Below are 23845 nucleotides of genomic sequence, written 5' to 3' on the forward strand. Positions count from 1 at the left end.
CAAGGAAGCTTGAGTTATATTATTACATTCTTGATGACCACAGACAATTAAAGAGCTGCTAACTTGGTTGAGGAATGTGTTTTGACCTTGTAAACATTTTTTGTGTTGAGCTCAGAATTGACGTTGAGTGAGTCGGCATGGTTTGTCAGTGTTTCACTCCAATTCTTTGTTATGAAGTGTGTTTTGAATCTCTGAATTGATTTTGTGCATAAATGCCAGAATATCAAAGAACCATATTCCTTCATGTTCGTATGGGATGGAGGAGCGTGTTGTTCAAAGAGCTTGGAAATTAGGAATTGCCCTTTCACCTTTTATATCAGCAATTCAAACTGCAGTTGCCACTTTAAAAGGGGTTGTCCACTACTTTATATGATCCCCCAATGTATTCCCCCAGGGCCCATAAGTGTCTTTGTAAATACCTTGTGCTGCTGTTCTTGCCTGTGAGCGGTGCTATCACTGGCCGCTCTCAGGCATCACGTGACCCCCGGCTGCAGCCGACTCTGACATCCGCTGACGTCATGTTAAGTTTCGGCTGCAGCACAGGGTACTGACTACTGCGTTCCACCGGTGGCTGCTGGGCTGTGGGCGGGGTTACCCCACGCGTCTCACCCGGCATCCACCGCGCGATCTCCCTCTCCTCATTCACTGGAAAAGTGCGGGGGAGATCATCACTAATGTCACGCCTCACTTGACGTGACATCAGTGAAGGGTCACGTGATGCCTCTGAGCGGCCAGCGATAGCGCCGCTCACAGGCAGAAAAGGTACCGCAAGGTGTTTACAAAAACACTTCTGGGCCCTGGTGGGATACATTGGGGGGTTCATATAAAGTAGTGGACAACTTCTTTAATATCCACTTAATTTAATTGAAATTTAACTATAGTTAAAACAAAAAATATGTTAAGCCTAAAATTCATTTACTCACATTCTATGGTCTGTTGCTCATTTCTGCCAGCGACTTTATTGGATCATCATTAACAGTTTACTTACATGTAATTGATTCTCCTTGATCAAATCATTCTGTTCCGTTTTTGATGTTCCTTCGACAGGTAGCGTGAGACGTAGCCGACAGATATTCCCCTGTAGATCACAGAATGGTAGCTTACATTACATTCCCGCATATGATGATAATAATAATAAAACTAGTAATAATACAATAATATTTTTCCTGTATGTATATGTAATTGATGCAAATACTGAAATTTAATAAAGGACAAAAAAAAACTGTGGCAAACATCAAAACAAAAGTCTTGGTTCCTACTATTATTATTATTATGGGCAGCCATTTTAATGATCCCATAAACCATCTAATCAGAATTACATATTTGCTTCACCTATTAATAAGATATTATTCAGGGATGTTGCATGCATCTGGTACTGCTATTGGCCTCTACTCAGCGTGCCTCCAATTTTTCTTTTTATAAGTTGAAATGGAATTCATGGGAAATAAAATCATGACATGCTCCATCGGATGTGATATTGAACATATATATTCTCCCGTAGCATTGCATCACGCTTGCCTTGAGTTTTGCTTACTAGTTAAAAAAAAAAATTCAGGCAGGATCTGTTCTTCCACAAGATTATGACACTCAACTCTTAGTACTGGGACCATCCCAATTATTCAGGAATCAGGATGTTTATGATGATTAAAAATATGTCAGCACTCTGTATGCATCTAGCGAATGGGAATCTCCACGTAAAATGTATTAGTGATTCATTTAGACCTGCACGTACTATAGACTGTGAATAGTCTGCAAACAAGCATCACATCCAGAGAGTGACTCGGATTGAGACCGGTGTAGTCAGTCCATCCAGCATATACTCATTGCTATTGTCTACAGTATATTGCTCATTGCATAGAACGCGGTCTTCTACATGTCTGACGCTATCCTCACTACATTAACAATTATAGACGCATAGGGGGAACATGTTAATTATCTAGGGATACCTTGGTTATGCAAACACATTGATGCGAGGTTTGTCGGGAGCTTGTATTTGTCAGAACACACAATGAAGCAGATGAATTAAAACTGTTTCATTTTTTATACTGTCGTCAGACTATCGTTAGTCCTACCTGTGTATAGAAATAAATAATTTTCACAGTGTCCAGTTATTATCGTTCTTTACTGACAAACAATATGGTTTCAGCTGGAGACAGGGCACAACTTATAACGACTCCGCAAACAAGCAGCATTTCAAAGAATATAATCCTCTTGCCCAGCTTACTGCGGGTGACTGACACAGAAGCCTCTGTCTACTGTGTGCGGTTTGGGAAAAAAACAAAGCTGAGATTTATCAAATGAAGGAAGGTAAAGTCTACCACAAGTACAAATATGCATCAGGGACATTCCAGGGTGTGCACTGCGCTCCAAGAGCCACATGCCACACATGATTAATATAGCGCACGACAGGTCTGGCAAGGTACGTTTGATAGAAAAAAACACAGTGGAATGTGATATTATCAGTCGTACAACATGTTGGCGGCCTAGAAGCTATTCAGATTCATTAATACTGCGCATCAGTGTAACTGTGCATTTACACTAGCCAATTATAGGATCGCTAGTTTCCCCATAACTGGCCAGTGTAAACAGATTGACAATCACCCAACAAATGAGAAAAAGGTCATTCATTGGGTGTAATGATTTTCAGGTTTGCTTAAAAATCATTGTTCTCAGTAGCACCTCGTCCTGTATTAACAGGACATGCGCTGCCAAGAACATTGATATCCTAAGTGCACGCAATGTATTACAAATCGTTGTGTGTGCATGGAAGTGCCACAGAACAATTAGAAGACCGCCAGTCGGCTTCTGTTTATTTTAATCACTTATATAGCGCCATTAATTTCCCCAGTGCTTTACAGACATCATCACTGTCCCCATTGGAGCTCACAATCTAATTTCCCTATCAGTATGTCTTTGGAGTGTGGGAGGAACTGGGAGGAAACCCACACAAACACGGGGAGAACATACAAACTCCTTTCAGATGTTGTCCTTGGTAAGATATAAACCCAGGACCCCAGCGCTGCAAGGTTACGGTACTAACTAGTGAAACATTGTGCTGCCCCTGTGCTAGCTGTTTTTGTAAGCCTATAATCCTAATTTTGTTCTTCCCTTTATTGCCTTATTTATTTTGCACCTATTCTGAGTTCAGAGATACATTTACAAGTTTTCAGGCTTCAGAGCTGGAATCTCACAGCATTCTTTGCTGTGATGATCAGCCATATGAATGCCAATAAGGACTTGTTCCTGATTATTGCTCTTGTAAACATATCTGGCAATCTGCCCACAAACGAGCAAAGAATGTGAAGTTGATCGCATTTTTTTATGCAAGCCTAAAAATTGCCAACGATTGAGAGCACATCCACTGATATAAACAATGACAGAAGCAGGAATGATCGATTGTACTCCCTGTATATTAATACTAGGTGTAAATGGTCTATTAGGCTTCACTCTTTCATTTTTTCAGCCTATCTTACAGTATATCACAAACTCAATGTCATGTTTTGCAAGAAAGTTGCTGGAGTTCCTTGTAATGTATTTAAAGGGTTTGACCACTGCTTGTTTATTGCTGGCATATCCGTACAATAGGCCATTAATATCTGATCAGTGGGAGTGTGACACCCGACATCCTCAAGATCAACGGTTACCGGTGCCGGACGGAAGTTGTCAGATGTTGCCGGAACAAAGCAGCTTTTTTTTTTCGGGTAGCAGTTACCAAGGGTTAGATCCATCATTTACCTTCCTATGGCTGCAAATATAAAAGAGCTCCTGATATTGTATAATGATAGCTGAGCTGCCATGTAAACTCTAAACTTCTCACATCTATATACAATGCTAATAAAAAAGAATTTCCCCAAGTGAACACATTCCTCTCTATAACAATATTAAACTACAATCAATTTATTTGGCTTTATTGGCTTAGTAAATACCGCGTTAAGGGTTTAGCTTGGTCAATTAAAATTCTACATCAGAGGCTAAGAGAATGAATGAACTTAATCTAAAGGCATTACAACATTACTCATAGTTTTCCCTTTTGTTAGAGTTACGGTAATTACATGAAGTGTTTTCTAGTTGTAAGACCTTCATTATAGTCCTGCCTAAACCAGTCCATTGTTATTAATAGGTCATACCTAGAAAGCCTACAAAAGCAATCCCTTTGATAAACATATCTTACTTGAGGTACAGTTGCAATCAAAATTATTCAACCCCCCCCCCCCTTGAAAATTAGTTTTATAAGCAAAATGTACAAACTATCTTCCGTTTGCATTAACCAATCAAACAAGAACATTATACATAGCTCCATACAGCAACTATTATATCTGGTTTCTCTAAATTCAACACAAAATGGCATCTTTACTGACTACTGCAGTCTCAGAATGATTCACCCCCTGAGTGCAATGTCTTATAAAAGCACACATTTACCAATCAGGTGTTTCTCAAGAACACCTTATGTAAGTAATCAATGGCTTTATTAGTTGCAGCAGGTGTATTTGACATAAAACACAACAAATACCTGGACAGGTTAGAGGTTTGTGGACTGTGACATTTGATTGCATGTTAGCAATATGGCTAAGTTAAAGAGGTTGTCCACCACTTTAACACTGATGGAATATCCTTAGGATAGGCCATCTATGTCTGATCAGCCAGAGTCCATCCCCGCCGATCAGCGGCTCTGGGCGGCGACAGCTGCTGGCCGGAAGTGCTCAATTATGGAGCTGCTCCATCTTCTGATAGTGGGTGTGGCAGGGTATTGCACATCCGCCTCCTATTGATTTGAATAGGGTGCAGACATGCAATACCCTGCCGCGGCCACTATTAGAAGGTGGAGCAGCTTCGCAATTGAGCCCTTCCTGCTGACACCAAGAACAACTGATCGGCAGGGATGCCGGGTGTCGGACCACAACCAATCAGACATTGATGGCCTATCCTGAGGATAGGTCATCAATGATAAAGTAGTGGACAACCTCTTTAAGAGAGTGGTCCAAAAAGTTAAGAAAAAAATCATTGCCCTGCACAAACAAGGTAAAGGATACAAAAACATAACAAAGACATTGAATTTCCTAGAGATGCAGATGGAAGCTTAGTTTTTAAGTTCAAAGTTTAAGAAATACTGGCTACACTACTTGGAGGGGGAAGAAAAAGGAATATATCATTGTCTGCCACCAGATCCCGGAGGATGTAGTTGATCAAAAACTAGAATGACTGTAAAAGATCAGAAGCAAGATTTGGTGGCAGCAGGCACTGAGGTTTTTGTTAGCACAGTTAGGCGCATAGTAAATGCTGAAGTGCTCCATGCCCAAACTCCAAGATGGACTCAAAAGCACAAGAAAAATTAGTTCTATTATGCAAAAAAAAACATATAGATGTCAAAGGATTTTGGGAATTCTGTTTTGTGGAGTGATGAAACAATAATGAAAATTTTCAGGTCTACCGACCAGCGGTATGTCTAGAGGAGGAAGAATGAAGCATATGCTGAAAAGAGCTTCCTGCCTACAGTGAAACATGGCAGTGGCTTGGTGATAGTTTTGGTCTGCTTTGCTTCCTCTGGCATTGAAAACTTGCAGTATATGGTGGTCAAGATGTAATCAATCAGGAAATCCTAAGAGAAAACATCATGCGTTCTTTGAGGAAGCTGAAGAATGGGTTTCATTGGACCTTTCAACAGGACACTGGTCACAAGCATACCTCAAGGTCTGCTAACGCTTGGTTTCAGAAGTCCTGCAATATTAGGGAGTGACTATCACAGTTGCAAGCCTTGAACCCCATAGAAAATCTTTGGTGGGATTTGAGGAATGCGGTTGCAGCTTGCAAACCCTAGTATATTCGTGTACTGGAGGTATTGCCCATGATGAACTGTGCAAAGATTCTTCCATAACACTACCAAATGCTGGTGTCTGGCTATGCATCTCATTTGCGGTGGGTCATAACAGCCAAATGTAGTCTACTAAATACTAAAGTTGCTTGCTGTGAGGCGGTTAAATCATTCTGAGATGGCAATAGTCATAAAAAGTGATACTGTGTATTGCATTTGAAGAAACCACTTGTTCTATTAGTTGGGTTGAGCTATTTAAAATGTTCTTGTTTGGTGTATTGCTAACAGCATAATGTTCAACTCCATATAATGCTGATCACAGAGATGATTCATATTGGGCTGGATATAATGTTGTTATCTATGTTAAACCAAATTTTAAAGGTCATCAGACATTTTCAGATAGTCTTTTTCCAAACAACTTAATGTTCATGCTCAGTCCATGAAGGTTGCCTTTTTTCTACAACAACGCAATAAATTAAAATGACAAATCAATGATTTATCTCTTTCTTCATTTGTGGTTGAGTCTAAGCTTCCATTGATGGGCTGCAGATCTGTCATTTGGTATGAATGACTTTCCGTAGACTACAACAGACAATAAAATCTACTTTTACACAGATATCTGTGTTTGGTCAAGCTTCTGTAATGTAGGTTATATCAGGAAAGCCACCAGCAGTCAACAGGCAGAAAAGGGTGTAAAACTGCTTTTTTTCGTAGTTTAAAATGTTTAGTGCATAGCCTGCTTTATGATTTGGTTAAAATTTGCCACCTTTTGAAAAGGTACTACTGCTGAAAATGTTTTGATCAATGTTTTAAATGTATCCAATCTATTGCAGTAAAAGTTATACTGTTACGGTATACTCATGAAAACCTAAATGTTCTGAGAGTGCAGGTTTGTTCATTACATTTAGGCTATGTTCACACACATTGTGTTTTTTTCTGCTGCAAATCTGCTGCTAACTTTTCTCTGGCAGGTTTTGTTGTGTTTTTTGATGCGTTTTTGCTGCGTTTTTTTGACCACCCATTACTTCCCGTAGGTGAAAAAACGCTAAAAAAACGCGGGTCCGTTTTCTGATGCAAAAACACTGAAAGAAGTGACATGCTCGGTTTCCCAAAAACACAACCAAGTCACAAAATACGCAGCAAAAAAAAAAAAAAACAACATGTGTGAACAGAGAATTCTGGTTTCTCATAGACTTTGCTGGTACTGCAAAACACAGCTGAAAATTTTAAAATCTGCAGCAAAATACGCTGCAAAACCCAACGTGTGTGAACATAGCCTTACAGCTATGGTTGTATTGACATTAATTAAAAGGTTCAAAAGCTACTGAATATAAATACAATAACATGGCAGTGATGTACTGTACAAAACGAATTGATTGCATGGTATAAGGTGACGGTGTTTACACCGTGCAGTAACTGAGGCAGTGACCCAAGCAAGTCCAACATAAACAGCTTTATTCAGTGACTCACGGGTAAACAGAAAAGTCCTCCGGTTCGCAGGCGGGTTAACACGAGTCCTTAAACAACGGTTGCCGAGGGCAACGGCCGCGCCGGGCCGCTCAGAGCCTGACAGGTGCAGAGCCTTCACAGGCGTGTGTTCAGCCACACTCAATCCTGCTGAGCTTTCCTGCTAAGCTCCTAGCAGGTTCCAATACAGAACAACACTAATCCTTAGTGCAGGGCTTTTAAAGGATCTGTGACAAGAGCCACTGGAAAACCCGGGTTGGAGGGAGGAGGCCGCCCCACTGCCTTCCTGTAGCTTCCCCCAAGAAATGAAGGCCCTGTTAAGTTTTACTTAATCTGCCTTAGCCAGATAGTCTGACCAGATCAATGCTCACCTTCATTCCTGCATTGCAGCTGCAGGTGAGTTTGTGACTGCAATGCACTCCAATGTTCAATTATACACCTATGTGGAGTCGGCTCTTGTTCCCCCGTCTCTTTGGCTACGTCCAACAGACCCCTAGGGTGTCTGCCGTACAATAACTCAAAGGGAGAGAACCCTGTGGAAGCCTGGGGTACCTCATGGACGGCGAACATCAAATAGGGTAGCAACATGTCCCAATCCCTTCCGTCCTTAGAAATCACCTTTTTTTAACATGGACTTGAGGGTTTTATTGAACAGTTCTACTAGCCCGTCGGTTTGAGGGTGGTACACCGAGGTGCGCAATTGTTTTACTTTTAGCAGTTTGCACAGTTCCTTTGTCACTTTGGACATAAAAGGGGTCCCCCGATCCGTCAGTATCTCTTTAGGTAGTCCAAGGCAACAGAACATGGCAAACAGCTCCCGTGCAACCAGTTTCGCCGAGGTGTGGCGTAGCGGTATAGCCTCCGGGTAGCGGGTGGCATAGTCAACGACCACCAGTATATGTTGGTGGCCACGAGCGGATTTTACAATGGGCCCTACCAAGTCCATTGCAATCCATTCAAAAGGTACCTCTATCACTGGCAGAGGTACCAATGGGCTACGGAAACTTGTGGTGGGTGTGGTCAACTGACATTCGGGGCAGGATTCGCAGTACTTTTGGAGCTCTGTGTAAATCCCCGGCCAAAAGAACCGCTGCAAGATACGCTCTTGAGTCTTTTTAACCCCTAAGTGTCCACCCAGCAGGTGTGTGTGTGCCAACTCCAGAACCGATCGACGGTATGACTGAGGTACCACTAACTGTTCCACGACCTCGTCCCTGATTTTGTCTACCTTATAGAGCAACTCACCGTTGACTACCATGCGTGGAAATACAGTATCTGCACCGGGCTGTTGAGCTACGCCATTTACCCTTTCCTGCGCCCGAGTCAGAGTGGGATCCTGTAGCTGAGCGGTCCCAAACGTGCCCCGGGACACTTCCGGCTCGGGGATCTATGGGGTCTCCTCGACCTCTCCTGCCAGCACCTCTAGGGGAAACCTATCGGGGTCACACTCTGTCCCTAGGTTGGACACCCCTACGGCAGGTACTCCTGACTCAGGTTTGTCGGGCACAGCGCCTGTAACACATTTTACCGGGGGAGAGTGGATTTTGTTTTTCCACAGAGTCCAGAACAGGGGCAAGTCTCTTCCCTACACAGTCCCATAGGGAAGAGTTTTTACCACCCCCACCACATGTTTTATGTCTCCACATGGCGTGGACAAAACTACCTCCGCGGTTGGGTACTCTCAGAGGTCCCCATGGATACACACAACCCCGACTGTCCATCTACTGGGGTTGTCTCCTGCCACCAGCGACCCATGTACCAAAGTCACTAGGCTCCCCGAATCTAGGAGGGCCTCCGCGGGGTACCCATTAACCAGTACCTGGCACAGTTGGGGTTCACTGTCCGGGGGGGTCGGCGCTTGCAGTGCTGACGGTCTGGGCGTACATTGAGACCCGGCAGTTATACCCGCAGTCCATGGGTCCGTAGTCAGGGGGCAGTTAGCAACCACATGTCCCGGCCCCTGACACCGCCAGCACCTAATGGTGGAGGTACTGTTAGGTCTTATGACCGTTTGGGAGAGAACCGGTCTCCTGCCACTCTCATTCCGGGGTACCCCTTCAGCACGGGTATGGTGCTGACTGTCCTCAGCAGAGGGACGCGACCCCTTTCCCGGTTCCTGGGTTAGAAGTGATCGGCATGACAGCCGCGAGGGGGCAGAGTCCCGGATAAAGTCCTGAGTGGCCGAGTAGCGCTCGATCAGGCTTACCACCTGATCGAGTGTGCCGGGGTCCCTTTGCCCCACCCAACGTTGGATAGCGGCTGGCAGAGTCCTCACCAGCCGGTCAACTACCACCCTCTCCACCATCTGGGCTGGAGACAAAGTCTCAGGCTGGAGCCACCTCTTTACCAGCTGCAGGAGGTCATAAGCCTGAGACTGGGCGGGTCGGTCTCCACATAGGCCCATGAAAATACGCGCTGAGCCCTCACGTATGTATTGACCCCCAGTCGGGCAAGGATCTCACCTTTGAGCCTCTGGTAGTCCTGGGCGTCCTCCTGACTGAGGTTAAAGTATGCCTTTTGGGCATCGCTGACCAGAAACGGAGCCACCACTTCTGCCCACTGGCCGGCCTGTAGGTTTTCCCGCTCTGCTGTGCGCTCATAAATGGTCTGGAAGGCTTCCACATCGTCCTCCGGTCCCATCTTCCTCAACGCTGAGCGAACCTTGTCCCGGGCCTCGCGACGTTCTGAGGCTGGTGCTGTCGGCGTCACCCGCAGGGCCGCAATCTGTTGCAGCAACAATTCTTTTTTTTTTTGCTGCTGCTGGTACAGTAGCTGCTGCTGATTATGCTGCTGTTCCCACTCCTACTGTTGCCGTTGGAGACTCTGGTGCTGCTCCTGCTGTTGCTGTTGGAGACTCTGATGCTGCTCCTGCTGTTGCCGCTGAGACTGCTGCTGCTGGGTAAGTACCAGCTGCTTTAACAGCTCCTCCATTTTGTCCACGGGGTTAGGCTGAAAGGTGGCCGGCCGGATTGTAGTCATGCAGCTGCCGGTGGGGTATGCCTCAGTCACTATGCCCGCATTCTCCACCAAGCTGTAAGGCGGCGGTATTCACACCGTTCAGTAACTGAGGCAGTGACCCAAGCAAGTCCAACATAAACAGCTTTATTCAGTGACTCACGGGTAAACAGAAAAGTCTTCCGGTTCGCAGCCGGGTTAACACGAGTCCTTAAACAATGGTTGCCGTGGGCAACGGCCACGCCGGGCCGCTCAGAGCCTGACAGGTGCAGAGCCTTCCCAGGGCGTGGGTTCAGCCACACTCAATCCTGCTGAGCTTTCCTGCTAAGCTCCTAGCAGGTTCCAATACAGAACAACACTAATCCTTAGTGCAGGGCTTTTAAAGGATCTGTGACAAGAGCCACTGGAAAACCCGGGTTGGAGGGAGGAGGCCGCCCCACTTCCTCCTGTGACCTCCTCCCAGAAATGAAGGCCCTGTTAAGTTTTACTTAATCTGCCTTAGCCAGATAGTCTGACCAGATCAATGCTCACCTTCATTCCTGCATTGCAGCCGCAGCTGTGTGTGTGACTGCAATGCACTCCAATGGATTTAATAGGTCTCTGTACACATTCTGGGGGATATATAACGTCCCTCGTATACGATCCCGGTCACTGCCTCACAATGGGTACTAGTTGTAAATACCATTGACCAAAGACCATCACTCTGTTTTAAATTGCCACTGACATTCATTCCCTGCCAGTAGTGCTGGTTTCGCAAATGGTTTCCGAGTATGGACCACTATGTAAAGACTGACCCCAAGTCTCTTAACCCAAACTCAACAGATTCATAGATATGTCATATATGGAGCTATAATTATACAGATCAAAGGCTGGGGGCCCTGGATCTCTGCCTGCACCCCTGCTGTGAACAGGTAATTGAAACAGGCTATCCGATGGAGAGCAGACATGGAGTGTGTACACAGTAATTAACAAGTGGCTGACAGTTTTTGAAGGGCAAACTTTGACTATATACATCCTAATTACTAAAGTGGTGCAATTCAATGTGAGGTGAAGAATACTGCTTCGAAGGCACAGTGAGTGGCTCCATATTGTGGTCAGTACTTGGACTGTGAAACCCAGATGTGTGAAACTGGCTTAATTGCATTCATATTGCTCCTGGTGTGAATGCTGCTAAGCTACTCTGATTTCTGACCGGATCGTAACCACTAGATTACCTTTGGACTGGTTCCTGGAATTGACATTGGACTGATTAACCCATCCTTTGCCTGTTGACTTTGCATCTCATTCTGTCTCTGGTTTTGACCCCAGCTAATCTCCTGATGCTGTATTTTCTGATTCACAACGAAGGCCAGATCCTTGTACAGAGGTGAAAAGATGAGCACCATAGAGTTCCCTGGAAACTGCTAAGCGAAGTAGCTAGTATAAAAACTATCCATGGATGCCCGCACTCTATCGTTTCCAAATTTCCATGTCAGTACATAACAGTATGATAATTTTACCAAAAACACAAAAATCTGTTAATTCAGTCAACCAAACACAGTATTTCTGTTTTAGGTGACATCATTCCTTTGCCCTTTTCTTATTGGAATCTGGAATTCACAGTTGTAATTGTACATCAATGAGTTATTATGTGAAGACTAAAAGTAAGAAGTTCTTGGTCGTATTTGGTTGACTGGAGATTTTGTACTTTACTAGTCAATTGAATCGTTGCAGGACATTCTCACATAAAGGTTTCAATAAAGCTGTAAATGTTGCCTTAAAGTAGAACGGTGACATTTTGCGGACCACAGGCTTTGATCTGATCACATACAAAGCAGATTAACAAGGAAAAAACGCCTTAGTTGTGCCTTCCTATAACCCAGGCACAAATATATATAGCATAGCAGTCACAGGCAGGAAGGGATATTCAGTTGGGCTCAGTATAGTTATCTATTCCAGCATGTTTCAACATTTGAAGCTTATGGCGCTGTAATTTATAATATTTAAATTTATTTTAATATAAGATAATGGAATGATGCAAACAGAAACAATGCCAGTATGTTCACAGTGCGCTAAGGAGTTATGGAAGTATGGTCTACCCTAGAAGTTGTAATCATATAATAAATTCCATAAAGGAAGTGAGATAAGAATAGGGCCTCTGCATTTGGAGATATCAGAATATGTAGATAAATAGGAACATGGAATATAGAAGTGTCTGTCTTTATTTAAAGGGGTTTTCCCACAAACAAAAAGTTCATTAAATACTGCTACAGGTGTGGAGCAAAATTAGAGCTTCCATATCTTTCAGGCTTCACTGACTTCTGTAGAGATGATAGCAATGCAGATAGAAAGTTCTCAAATGTCATCTAAATGTCTGTATCATATGTGGTATTTCAGTCTGGTAATGTTTTGGCATATAGATACTGGTGGGTTTCATCTCTGGGACCCCAACTGGAGACTCAATGGATCAAGGACAGGTCCCTATGGCCACAGCCCCACTATCAGTATTTGATCAGTATTTTTTCTCAGGAGTGGGAGCCAAAACCAGGTGAGGAACAATCAGAGAAAAGGTATAATAGAAACAAGTCACCAATTCTGCATTTATCACCCACTCCTGATTTTGACTCCCACTCCTGAGAAAAAATACTGACCAAATACTGATAGTGGGGCCATGGCCTAAGTCGTGACACATGCATCCGCGGCGGCTCAAACCTAGATGCCAAGCACGCCAAAAATACTCTGCGAACACCCAAGCGTGCTCGATTAAAGGGTTAAATGAGCACCCTCGCTCAACACTAATTGTAATGTAAAAATGACTTGCTGTGCATGTCTTCCATCTTTTGAGCTTAGTTTATCCGCTTCAGGTTCCCAAAGACGAGAAGTCATTAAAAGAAGTGACCTGACCATTCTTCAAGTAGCTTCACTGGTTTATTTAATACCTGTTTATAAAAAAAAAAGTCAGCGACCAATGATGTTGCCAAAAATGACCAAAAAGACACCAAAAAAGACGCTGCAGGACAAAAGACGTCATGGTGTCCTGAAGCATCTTCCTCCTAAAAAACGTGTCAGGTCACTTCTAAGACATTGTGCGCACAAGCCTATAGTCAGTATGTGAGATACTGAACCACATTGTCAGGCAGCATCCAGTCCATGACTATGTCTGTGTCCTATATACATTATATCTTAGTTGCTGCTGCAGGATTGATATTTGCATTAATCAGGTTTACCTTAGACAAACTGGCTTCTGAGTATATAATCTGTTTCTATGGGCATAAAGTGCAAGCTGGAAAAGGAGTAAAATATACTTTATACATGTTTTCCAATTAACTTTATACAAACATATTTTCAATGGATATTTCTACAACATTATAATTTTCCATTTCTTTAAAAAAAATGTAAATATTGCTGTTTAAAAAACAAATACACACCCAAAATATTTAATTCCAGGGCCGGCATTCAAGAGACACAATAGTATCAAGCTTAAGGAAGATTGTATCAGCAGATACTGAATGTTAAAAAGAAAAATAATATTTGTGGTCTAAAATGAGAAAGACTTGAAATATTCCATAACACATACTTGTCATGGTCACAATGAGCCACATTTCGCAGAACGCGGTTTCTGTATTTGTAATGTTCCAGTAACAAACAGATCCCAGCCCCGCACTTTGACTTGCAAATCTCCCAGGGATGACACATAGTTCAATGTTCACATACATTTTACCTTTAGTAAAGTACTTACAGTTAATCATTTAGTTATATAATATAATGAAGCAGATGATCTACTGTTTCTACTGGGTTTGAGATATTAAAATATTGTATTGAATGAAGATGATACGTCAGCAAAAAAATAAAATAATATATATATATATATATATAAATAAATGACGTGTTGTAATTATTCTTAGTATTTATGTATAACTTTCTATCTTCTGGTTTCATAGCAAGAGTTGGCAAAAGACTGGTACAGATTTTATGGAGAACTATATTAACCCCTGCACACCATGGCCATTTTCCATTTTTTAAGTTTCGATTTTTCCTCCCCACCTTCTAAGAGCCATAACTTTTTTATTTTTCCGTCAATAAAGCCATATGACAGCTTGTTTTACTGCGGGACAAGTTGTATTTTTAAATGACACCATTCATTTTATCATGCGATGCATTGGAAAGCAGGAAAAAAATTCCAAGTGCTTTGGAATTACAAAAAAAGTGCAATTTCACAGTTGTTTTTTTTTTTTATTTACCTTGTTCACTACATTGTAAAACGGACCTGGCAATATGATTTCCAGGTCAGTAGACATACGCAAATACCAAATATGTATAGTTTTTTCTTTTTTTAAGTGGTTAAAACAAATTCGGAAATTCGTAAAAAGAAAAAACTTTCTAGTGTCACTATTTTCCGAGACCTGTCATGTTTTCATTTTTTGGAATATGGAGCTGTGTGCTGTCTTATTTTGTGTGCCCCAAGCTGGTGTTTTTATTGATACCATTTTGGGGTAGATACAATGTTTTGATCGCCTCTTATTGCATTTTAGTGCAGTGTTGAAGTAGCCAAAAAATGTAATTCTGGCTTTCGATTTTTTTCTAATTACGCCATTTACCAATAAACCATTACAATACACCATTTTACAAATGCAGCAATAAAAATGTGTATTTTTTTATTATTGTTTCATTTTTAATGGGGCAAATGAGGGTGATTTCAACTTGTGTTTTTTTTTCATATTTTTAAAAACTTTTTTTCAAACTTTTTTACCTCATTTAAAAGTCCCCTTAAGGGACTTAAAGCTGCGATCATCTGATCACTTGTACTATACAAAGCAGAGCATGAGCACTGCTATGTATAGCTAAAATAACAGTCTCTTATGAATGCCAGCCACGGGCTGGCTTTCACAGGAGGATTGTAATAACAGGAACGTGGATCTTCAGCAGACCCCCAGCTGTCATGACAACGCATCGGCACCCCGCAATCACATCACAGGCGCGCCAATGGGTGTGTGGAATGACGCGCCCTTCTTCGTCACATGTTAAATGCCGCTGTCAGAAATTGACAGTGGGATTTAACAGGTTAACAGCCACGGGTGGAGCTCCACTCTAGGTGCAGCTGTTAGAGGCACATGATCAGCTGTCACGTGCCGGGAAAGATACGGGCTCGGTGTGCGAGCCTGCATCAAAGTCAGGGAGCTGGCATATGACATACCAGTAAGTCATATGCTTGTAAGGGGTTAAAATATCTTGACGTGTCCATGTTTCTCATCTTGGGTCTGGAGGTACTGTATACGTGCTCAGATATTTTCTTTTACATATGACACGTAGAAGCTCATGATGGAAGAGTTTACCTAATGCAAATTCTAGTAGTGACAGTGTACAACATTGTCTCCAACACAGGGAATATTCCCAACATAGTCTCATAAGCAAAACTGAGAGAAACCAATAGATGTGTATATTGTTTGCTAATGAAAGATAGAAGGTCGAATCCATCTCATTCATAATCCTTTATTTCCAAGTGCTTATACAGCACCAGCATATTACCCTATTCAAGGACTTTCATCATTCATATCCTGTACAGCAAAGGGGCTCATGTGTCTAATTCCCTTATGTCATACTCACTGAGAACCAATATCCCCTCCTTTTTTACATGTAGGAGCAAGCATAGTAAAAACTGTTGTTGGTTGGATTTGAACCCATAACCCCAGTGCTAAACACTAAACTATTACCCATTTCAGGGTATGTGAATAATCAGAGAAGATCCACCACTAATACTTTTGTTTTCACGGGTGCCATTTTTGGGTGCACATGACTTTATTATCACTTTTTATTTCAACTTCTAGGGGGCTGGATGTGAAAAAACAGTAATTCTGTTTTTTCTTACAGTGTTCTCCTTATGCAATAAATAATGATATTGTTTTACACTACAGGTTGAACCGATTATAGTGATATCCAAAGTATATTATTTTACATTTTACTACTTTTGCACAAAAAAATTACTTTTTAACAAATATATATATTTGAATTATGTTGTGAAAGCTATAACTTTAAAAAATGTATATTGCTTGTCTTTAGCTTAAAAGCTGTAGTATTTATTGGTACCATTTTAGCACATGTATAACTTTCGAATCACTTTTTATTTCATTTTTTGTGGGGGTGCTAATGGGCTGACAGTGAGAGTGTTCTCCCTCTATCAAACCAGCGATGTACCGCTGTCACTATTGACAGTGGCATATCAGGAGTTAAACTGCTGGTATCAGTGAGCACATCAATCTCCTGCCACCGATCACACCGGTACAGAAGCTGTATTATGCGATCAGCATGACATACATATCCATCATAGAACGCAAAGTGACATATGCTAATAATGGACATATACCTCAAATAGCACCAATGGATTAATGTATATAATTACCTTTGGGACTGAAGATGTGTGACAAAGTAGTGATCTTGATGTTAGAGAGTTGAATATGAATATGCCACCCTCTTAAAAACAAGCTAAAAATTACATGGATCCTTTTTCAATTTTATGGGGTATGAAAGCCTTTATTTTTTGCTATGGTTACCACTGACCCTGTTGCAGTGAAAATAAGTTTGGGCGAGAAAAGTTGGTTCACGCATTATGGTAGTTTCTGTACCCCTTCCCTATAAACTCTCTCATTCCTCTGTTGAATCGGATGGGTATGTATTTCAACCATACTATGTAACTATATGTAGAGGTTTCTAACAACTTTACTTTTCAGTTAATCAAGTGTCCTTTGCGATGTCTATAATAATGGTGTAAAATGATATAATAAATGTGGAAAGTACTTACAATCAAGTAGAACAATATAGTCGTGGCCAAAAGTTTTTAGATGGATACAATTTGGGTTTTCACAAAGTTTGCAACTTTAATTGTTATATTAGCAATTTTCATTCTCTAAATTGCTATGAAGAGTGATTAGATTAATTGCAAGTCTAAATCAACCATTTGTTGAATAATTGAGAGCTTCAAAAAGAGGCTTATTTGCTGCAAAGAAGGCTTCAGGGTGCTCAAGAAAGTCCCAAGACCATCTCCTAAAGTGATTCCAGCTATGGAATCAGTTCAACACCAATGCAGAGTTTGCCCTGGACTGGCAGCAGGCAGGTGTCAGGGCATCTGCAAGCTCAGATAGATGAAGGCAGTTTGAGGTTGGCCTGGTGTTAAGAAGGGCAGCAAAGAAGCCACTTATCTCCAAGAAAATATAAATGACAGACTGATATTTTTCAGCAATTACAGGGATTGAACTATAAAGGACTGGGGAATGTTATTTTCTATGATGAAGTCCCTTTCAAACTGTTGGGACATCTTGAAGAGTGATTGTTCAAAGAAGAAAAAGGTGAGCGGTACCATGAGTCCTGTGTCATACCAACAGTAAAGCATCCTGAGACCATTCATGTGTGGGGTTACTTTTCATCCAAGGAAGTTGTCTCACTCACAATTTTTAATAAGAACACTGCCACGAATAAAGAATGGTATTTAAATATTCCCTAAGAGCAACTTCTCCCAATGATCGAGGAGCAATTTGGTGATGGACAATTCTTTTTCCAGCACGATGGAGCACCTTGTCACAAGGCAAAAGAGATAACTAATTGGCTAAGGGAGCAGAATAACACTGAAACTCCCCAGATCCAATCCCATTGAGAACCTGTGGCTAATTTTCAAAAGGTGGGTGAAAAAACACAGGAATCGATAAACTGCAAGCACTGATTAGGCAAGAATGGACCTGGCCCAGAAACTAATATTCAGCATGCCAGGGAGAATTGCAGAAATCTTGAAAAATAAGGGTCAACACTGTAAATATTGAGTCTCTGTATAAATTTAATGTATTAGTCAATAAAAGTTTAAAAACTTATGAAATCTGATAATTGTACGCCAGTAACCATAAAAACATTTGACTAAAAGATCAAACAACACAGAAGCAACAAACTTTGTAAAAAACAAACTTTGTGTCGGTCTCAAAACTTTTGCCCACCGCTGTATACAAACATATAGTACTAAACATTATTAATATTTCATACCCCTCAAATCAGTTTACTCTCTCTTTTACAGTAATTACTTCAGCAAGTAGAATCGAACATCTATATTTGCCGTGACATCGGGGAGGTTTGTATTGTAAATTCACATAGATGAATTAAAACTGAATATAATAGAGATAATTGCTGATATACTGTATATTCTAGGAAGAATAAATACAGATATATAAAGTAGCACAGCTGTACGCTTCATCTTACTGAGCAGCTCACACACTTTGATCCTGACTGTTTATGTACAGGAAATCCTTGTGCCCCCCCACGGGCATGCTCAGTGCAGTGCATCCTGGTTTAGGCTGTGGTAGCCCTGTTTCCCTCTGCAACCTATGCTTCACATTGCTAGGAACAAAGACCCAAGAGACATCTTGTACATCTTGTGCACTAGCTAGGCATTGGGACCAATGGTGATGCTGAGCAGCATCTGCCCTGGCTGGACTGGAATGGGAGACCACAAAATCCACTGATGATTCTGAACCCATTTCAGATCCAGCCCGACACCTAACATTGTCCACTACTTTTTATATTTATTACCTATTCTCGGGGTGACCTATCCTATTTAGTTCAATAAAGATAGCAGTACGAACAGAACTCCAATCTATCAATCGATGGGCACGCTTCATGGTGGATAATCCAAGACAGACCACCACATAAGAGCAAAAATATTACAAGAAGGAGGCAGCACTCCAAGCTTTTTGCAAACAAGTGTAGTAGTCCTACATTTCAGCTACAACATTAGCTTTTCTCAAGCATCTTTCTGCAATTTTCTACTTGTTTCCAAAACAACACTTGTAAAGAAATCAGGGATTAAGGGAACCGATCAGCAGATTTTCCCATTATAAACTAAAGCCACCACCTTTTACTCCCCAAATCACCCTGCATCTAAAAAATAATAATTTTTCCACATCATATGCTAATTGGCACAGTCCGGTCCAGTGGGTGTCGCTGGTACTTGCCTGCCTCTATCAAATCAATCGCATGTTCCTGTCTTGATTGATGTGGATGTCGCATCCTTTGTCATCCTTACAGCACTGTATATCTCACGTCTGTGCAGTTGAAGCACAGGCACGCGCAGGTGTGCTTTGCTTTGTCACTACAAGTGCATGTGGATATGCATTATAGGACTTTCCTCTGTCCTTAGTAGGGCAGAGCCAGGGGCGTATCGTACATAGAGGCAGCCCATGCAGCTGCTATGTAGACAGGGGGACCCGATGTGAAACAACATCAGACCCCTCCATCCCGTATCACAATCATCCTAAGGATGCAGATACTGTTGAAAACAAACAGGCTCGTTCAGAACCTCCAGAGGTTCAGTGGGATGGAGTCAGGACTCACCTCTTCACCTCTGGCTGCACTGTGTCCTGTCCGGTAAGTGCAGGAGATGAGGCTCCGCCCCCCAACTCCTGCCTGTAGTCCCAGAGGAGGGGCTGCTCCCAGCATGGCCCCTACTCTCCTTGCCTCCCCTGCTCTGTAGGTATCTTACTGCTCCGCTCTCACCCTCCTGCCTTCAGCCCTGCAATTTGCAAGAACACTCTGCAGTCGGGCCCTGGGAGATGGGAGGCTGCACCAGAGAAATGCATCATGTAGAATTATCTGCAGAGAGGGTAAGACCATGTGTATGTGTGTGTATGCATATATGTGTGTGTATATATGTGTGTGTGTGCATATACAGTACAGACCAAAAGTTTGGACACACCTTCTCATTTAAAGATTTTTCTGTATTTTCATGACTATGAAGATTGTACATTCACACTAAAGGCATCAAAATTCTGAATTACCACATGTGGAATTATATACTTAACAAAAAATTGTGAAACAACTGAAAATATGTCTTATATTCTAGGTACTTCAAAGTAGCCACCTTTTGCTTGGATGACTGCTTTGCACACTCTTGGCATTCTCTTGATGAGCTTCAAGAGGTAGTCACCAGAAATGGTTTTCGCTTTACAGGTGTGCCCTGTCAGGTTTAATAAGTGGGATTTCTTGCCTTATAAATGGGGTTGGGCCCATCAGTTGTGTTGTGCAGAAGTCTGGTGGATACACAGCTGATAACCCTACTGAATAGACTGTTAGCTGCTTTTTTCTTGCCATAATACAAATTCTAAGTAAAGAAAAAGTGGCCATCATTACTTTAAGAAATGAAGGTCAGTCAGTGCGAAAAATTGGGAAAACTTTGAAAGTGTCCCTAAGTGCAGTTGCAAAAACCATCAAGCGCTACAAAGAAACTGGCTCACATGAGGACCGCTCCAGGAAAGGAAGACCAAGAGTCACCTCTGCTTCTGAGGATAAGTTTATCAGAGTCACCAGCCTCAGAAATCGCAGGTTAACAGCAGCTCAGGTTAGAGACCAGGTCAATGCCACACAGATTTCTAGCAGCAGACACATCTCTTCAACAATTGTTAAGAGGAGACTTTGTGAAGCAGGCCTTCATGGTAAAATAGCTGCTAGGAAACCACTGCTAAGGACAGGCAACAAGCAGAAGAGACTTTTTTGGGCTAAAGAACACAAGGAATAGACATTAGACCAGTGGAAATCTGTGCTTTGGTCTGATGAGTCCAAATTTGAGATCTTTGGTTCCAACCACCGTGTCTTTGTGCGACGCAGAAAATGTGAACGGATGAACTCTACATGCCTGGTTCCCACCGTGAAGCATGGAGGAGGAGGTGTGATGGTGTGGGGTGCTTTCCTGGTGACACTGCTGGGGATTTATTCAGAATTGAAGGCATACTGAACCAGCATGGCTACCACAGCATCTTGCAGCGGCATGCTATTCCATCCGGTTTGCGTTTAGTTGGACCATCATTTATTTTTCAACAGGGCAATGACCCCAAATACACCTCCAGGCTGTGTAAGGGCTATTTGACCAAGAAGGAGAGTGATGGGGTGCTACGCTAGATGACCTGGCCTCCACAGTCACCAGACCTGAACCCAATCGAGACCGCAGAGTGAAGGCAAAAGGGCCAACAAGTGCTAAGCATCTCTGGGAACTCCTTCAAGATTGTTGGAAGACCATTTCTGGTGACTACCTCTTGAAGCTCATCAAGAGAATGCCAAGAGTGTGCAAAGCAGTCATCAAAGCAAAAGGTGGCTACTTTGAAGAACCTAGAATATAAGACATATTTTCAGTTGTTTCTCACTTTTTTGTTAAGTATATAATTCCACATGTGTTAATTCATAGTTTTGATGCCTTCAGTGTGAATGTACAATTTTCATAGTCATGAAAATACAGAAAAATCTTTAAATGAGAAGGTGTGTCCAAACTTTTGGTCTGTACTGTATGTGCATGCGTATGTGTGTGTATATATACATATATATGTGCATATATGCAGTGGTGTACCGCCAATGGCGGCAGGCCACGCCACTGCTATGGGACCCGTGACCCGCACCGCACTGGGCCCCGCTTCCACCCGTTAGCACCCGCACTGCCCGGCCGCTCGCCCGCGTAGATTGATGGGAATGGAAATGTTTTCTGACGCTCATGCTGATAGCTGGAGGGGGGGCCCAGTGCGAGCAATGATGATGGAGGAGGGAGCGTCAGAAGACGTTTCCAATCCCATCATTCTTACTCGACGTATGATGTTATTACAGGCCTCTTGATGCTCTGAGATGTCCGGCGCTTCACACTACACGCTGAGGGGACTGGAGCATCGGCTGAAACCAGGAGAGGTGAGTATTGTATTTTTTTTTTAAATCAGTGACCAGTGGCCATAATACAGTATGAGGAGTGAATTATACTGCATGGAGGACCATGGGGGGTGCATTATACTGGATGGAGAACCATGAGGCTGCATTATACTACATGGAGGACCATGGGGGTGCATTATACTACATGGAGGACCATGGGGATGCATTATACTGCATGGAGAACTATGGGGAGTGCAGTATACTGTATGGAGGACTATGGAGAGTGCAGTATACTGTATGGAGGACTAAGGGTAGTGCAGTATACTGTATAAAGGACTATGGGGAGTGCAGTATATTGCATGGAGGACTATGGGGAGTGCAGTATACTATATGGAGGACTATGGGGAGTGCAGTATACTGTATGGAGGACTATGGGGAGAGCATTATACTGTATGGAAGACCACGGGGTGCATTATACGGCATGGAGGACCACGAGAGTGCATTATACTGTATGGAGGACCATGGTGGGCTCATTATACTGTGTGGAGGACCATGGGGGTGCATTATACTGTATGGAGGATCATGGTGCACGCATTATATTGCGTGGAGGAACATGGGGAATGCATTATATTCTATGGAGGACCATGGGGAGTGCATTATATTCTACGGAGGACTATGGGGTGTGCATTATACTATATGGAGGATTATGGGGAGTGCATTATACTATATGGAGGATTATGGGGTGTGGATTATACTTTATGAAGGATTATGTGGAGTACATTATACTATATGGAGGGTGCATTATACTATATGGAATTCTATGTGGGGCCATTATAATATGTGGGGGTCGGTTGTACTGTATGCAAGCAATTATACAGTGTAAAGGTTTGTGTGGGGTCCTTCATACTGTGTGGGGGTGATTATACTGTTTGGAGGGCTAGTGCAGGCCATTATACTGTATGGTGAGGTGTGGGGGCCATGCATATACTGTATGTAGGCCCATTATACTGTATGGAGGGCTGTGTGTGGGTCACAGTTGGGGGATTATACTGTGTTGGGGTCACCATACTTTGCCTTGGGAGTTGACGTGGGGTACAGTAGGGTCATTATACTGTGCATGTGGTGGAATTCACCATGGTGGTATCATACTGTGTTGGGGGGCACTTTTGTTTGCATAATACTTTATGGGGCAATGAAAGAGGAATCTAGGACTTCAGCAGGAGGAACATTACTATGTAAAGGCTGGAATGTTGTGAGATTTGCTCTTTTGTGACTTCGACAATTGTTTAATTTTTTTTGGGGGGGGGAGCAATTAGAACTTCTGCTATGGGGCCCCATGATTTCTATGTACACCCCTTGGCAGAGCACACCGCACCTGCGCAGGCCGGTGCTTCAACTTTGCAGGCGTGAGACTTACAGTGCTGTGTGGATGACGTAGGACCTGTCATTCACATCAAACCAAGTCAGGAGGATGCAATTGCGTGGACATAGGAGGCGCTGGGCAAAGACCAGCAACGCCCATTGGGCCACACAGCACCAGTTATCATATTGCATGGTAGAATTATAAAAGGCATTTTTTGGACATGCAGGGGGAGTTAGAGGCTTATATAGAGATTTCTGGCTTGTGACACAAGTGGGGTTAAAGTTGATGACTTTAGATTATATTGGGAAAACCTATTGACAGGTTCCGATCAGTTCCATTTTTGGCTGGTAAATGCTTCAAGTGTGAGGCTTAGTTAATGGTGTAGAGTTTAGTTGTGTTTTGTGTCTTACTGCAAACAGGACAGGGGAGGCTTCTACTACAGCCAGTTCACAGCCATACTCAGGATAGTGGGGAGCGGGCAGATTTCTAGGGTCACATAGAAACGATCTCTTTATTTATTGGACATTATCTACAGAATATTTAGTGTTTAGTTTACCTTTTACGGAAACTGTGGCAAATTAGTCTATGGGCTGTGTTTGGTACCGCAGGTCAGCATT

General features: G+C 42.6%; 1 protein-coding gene across 3 annotated transcripts in view; it reads right to left on the minus strand.

The window, feature by feature from the left end:
* The window catches only part of MYZAP (myocardial zonula adherens protein), a 103315-nt gene that overhangs the window by 68001 nt on the left and 11469 nt on the right, over window positions 1-23845 (minus strand). For all 3 annotated transcript variants that reach the window (XM_073652979.1, XM_073652978.1, XM_073652980.1), the window contains exon 2: window positions 989-1078. In XM_073652979.1, coding sequence (XP_073509080.1) covers window positions 989-1078 — 90 coding nt within the window. The remainder of the gene's footprint in view (window positions 1-988; window positions 1079-23845) is intronic.

This window comes from Phyllobates terribilis, unplaced genomic scaffold (assembly GCF_046119375.1).
Source record: "Phyllobates terribilis strain yellow unplaced genomic scaffold, ASM4611937v1 Scaffold_11__3_contigs__length_659146591, whole genome shotgun sequence".
Taxonomy (NCBI): Eukaryota; Metazoa; Chordata; class Amphibia; order Anura; family Dendrobatidae; genus Phyllobates; species Phyllobates terribilis.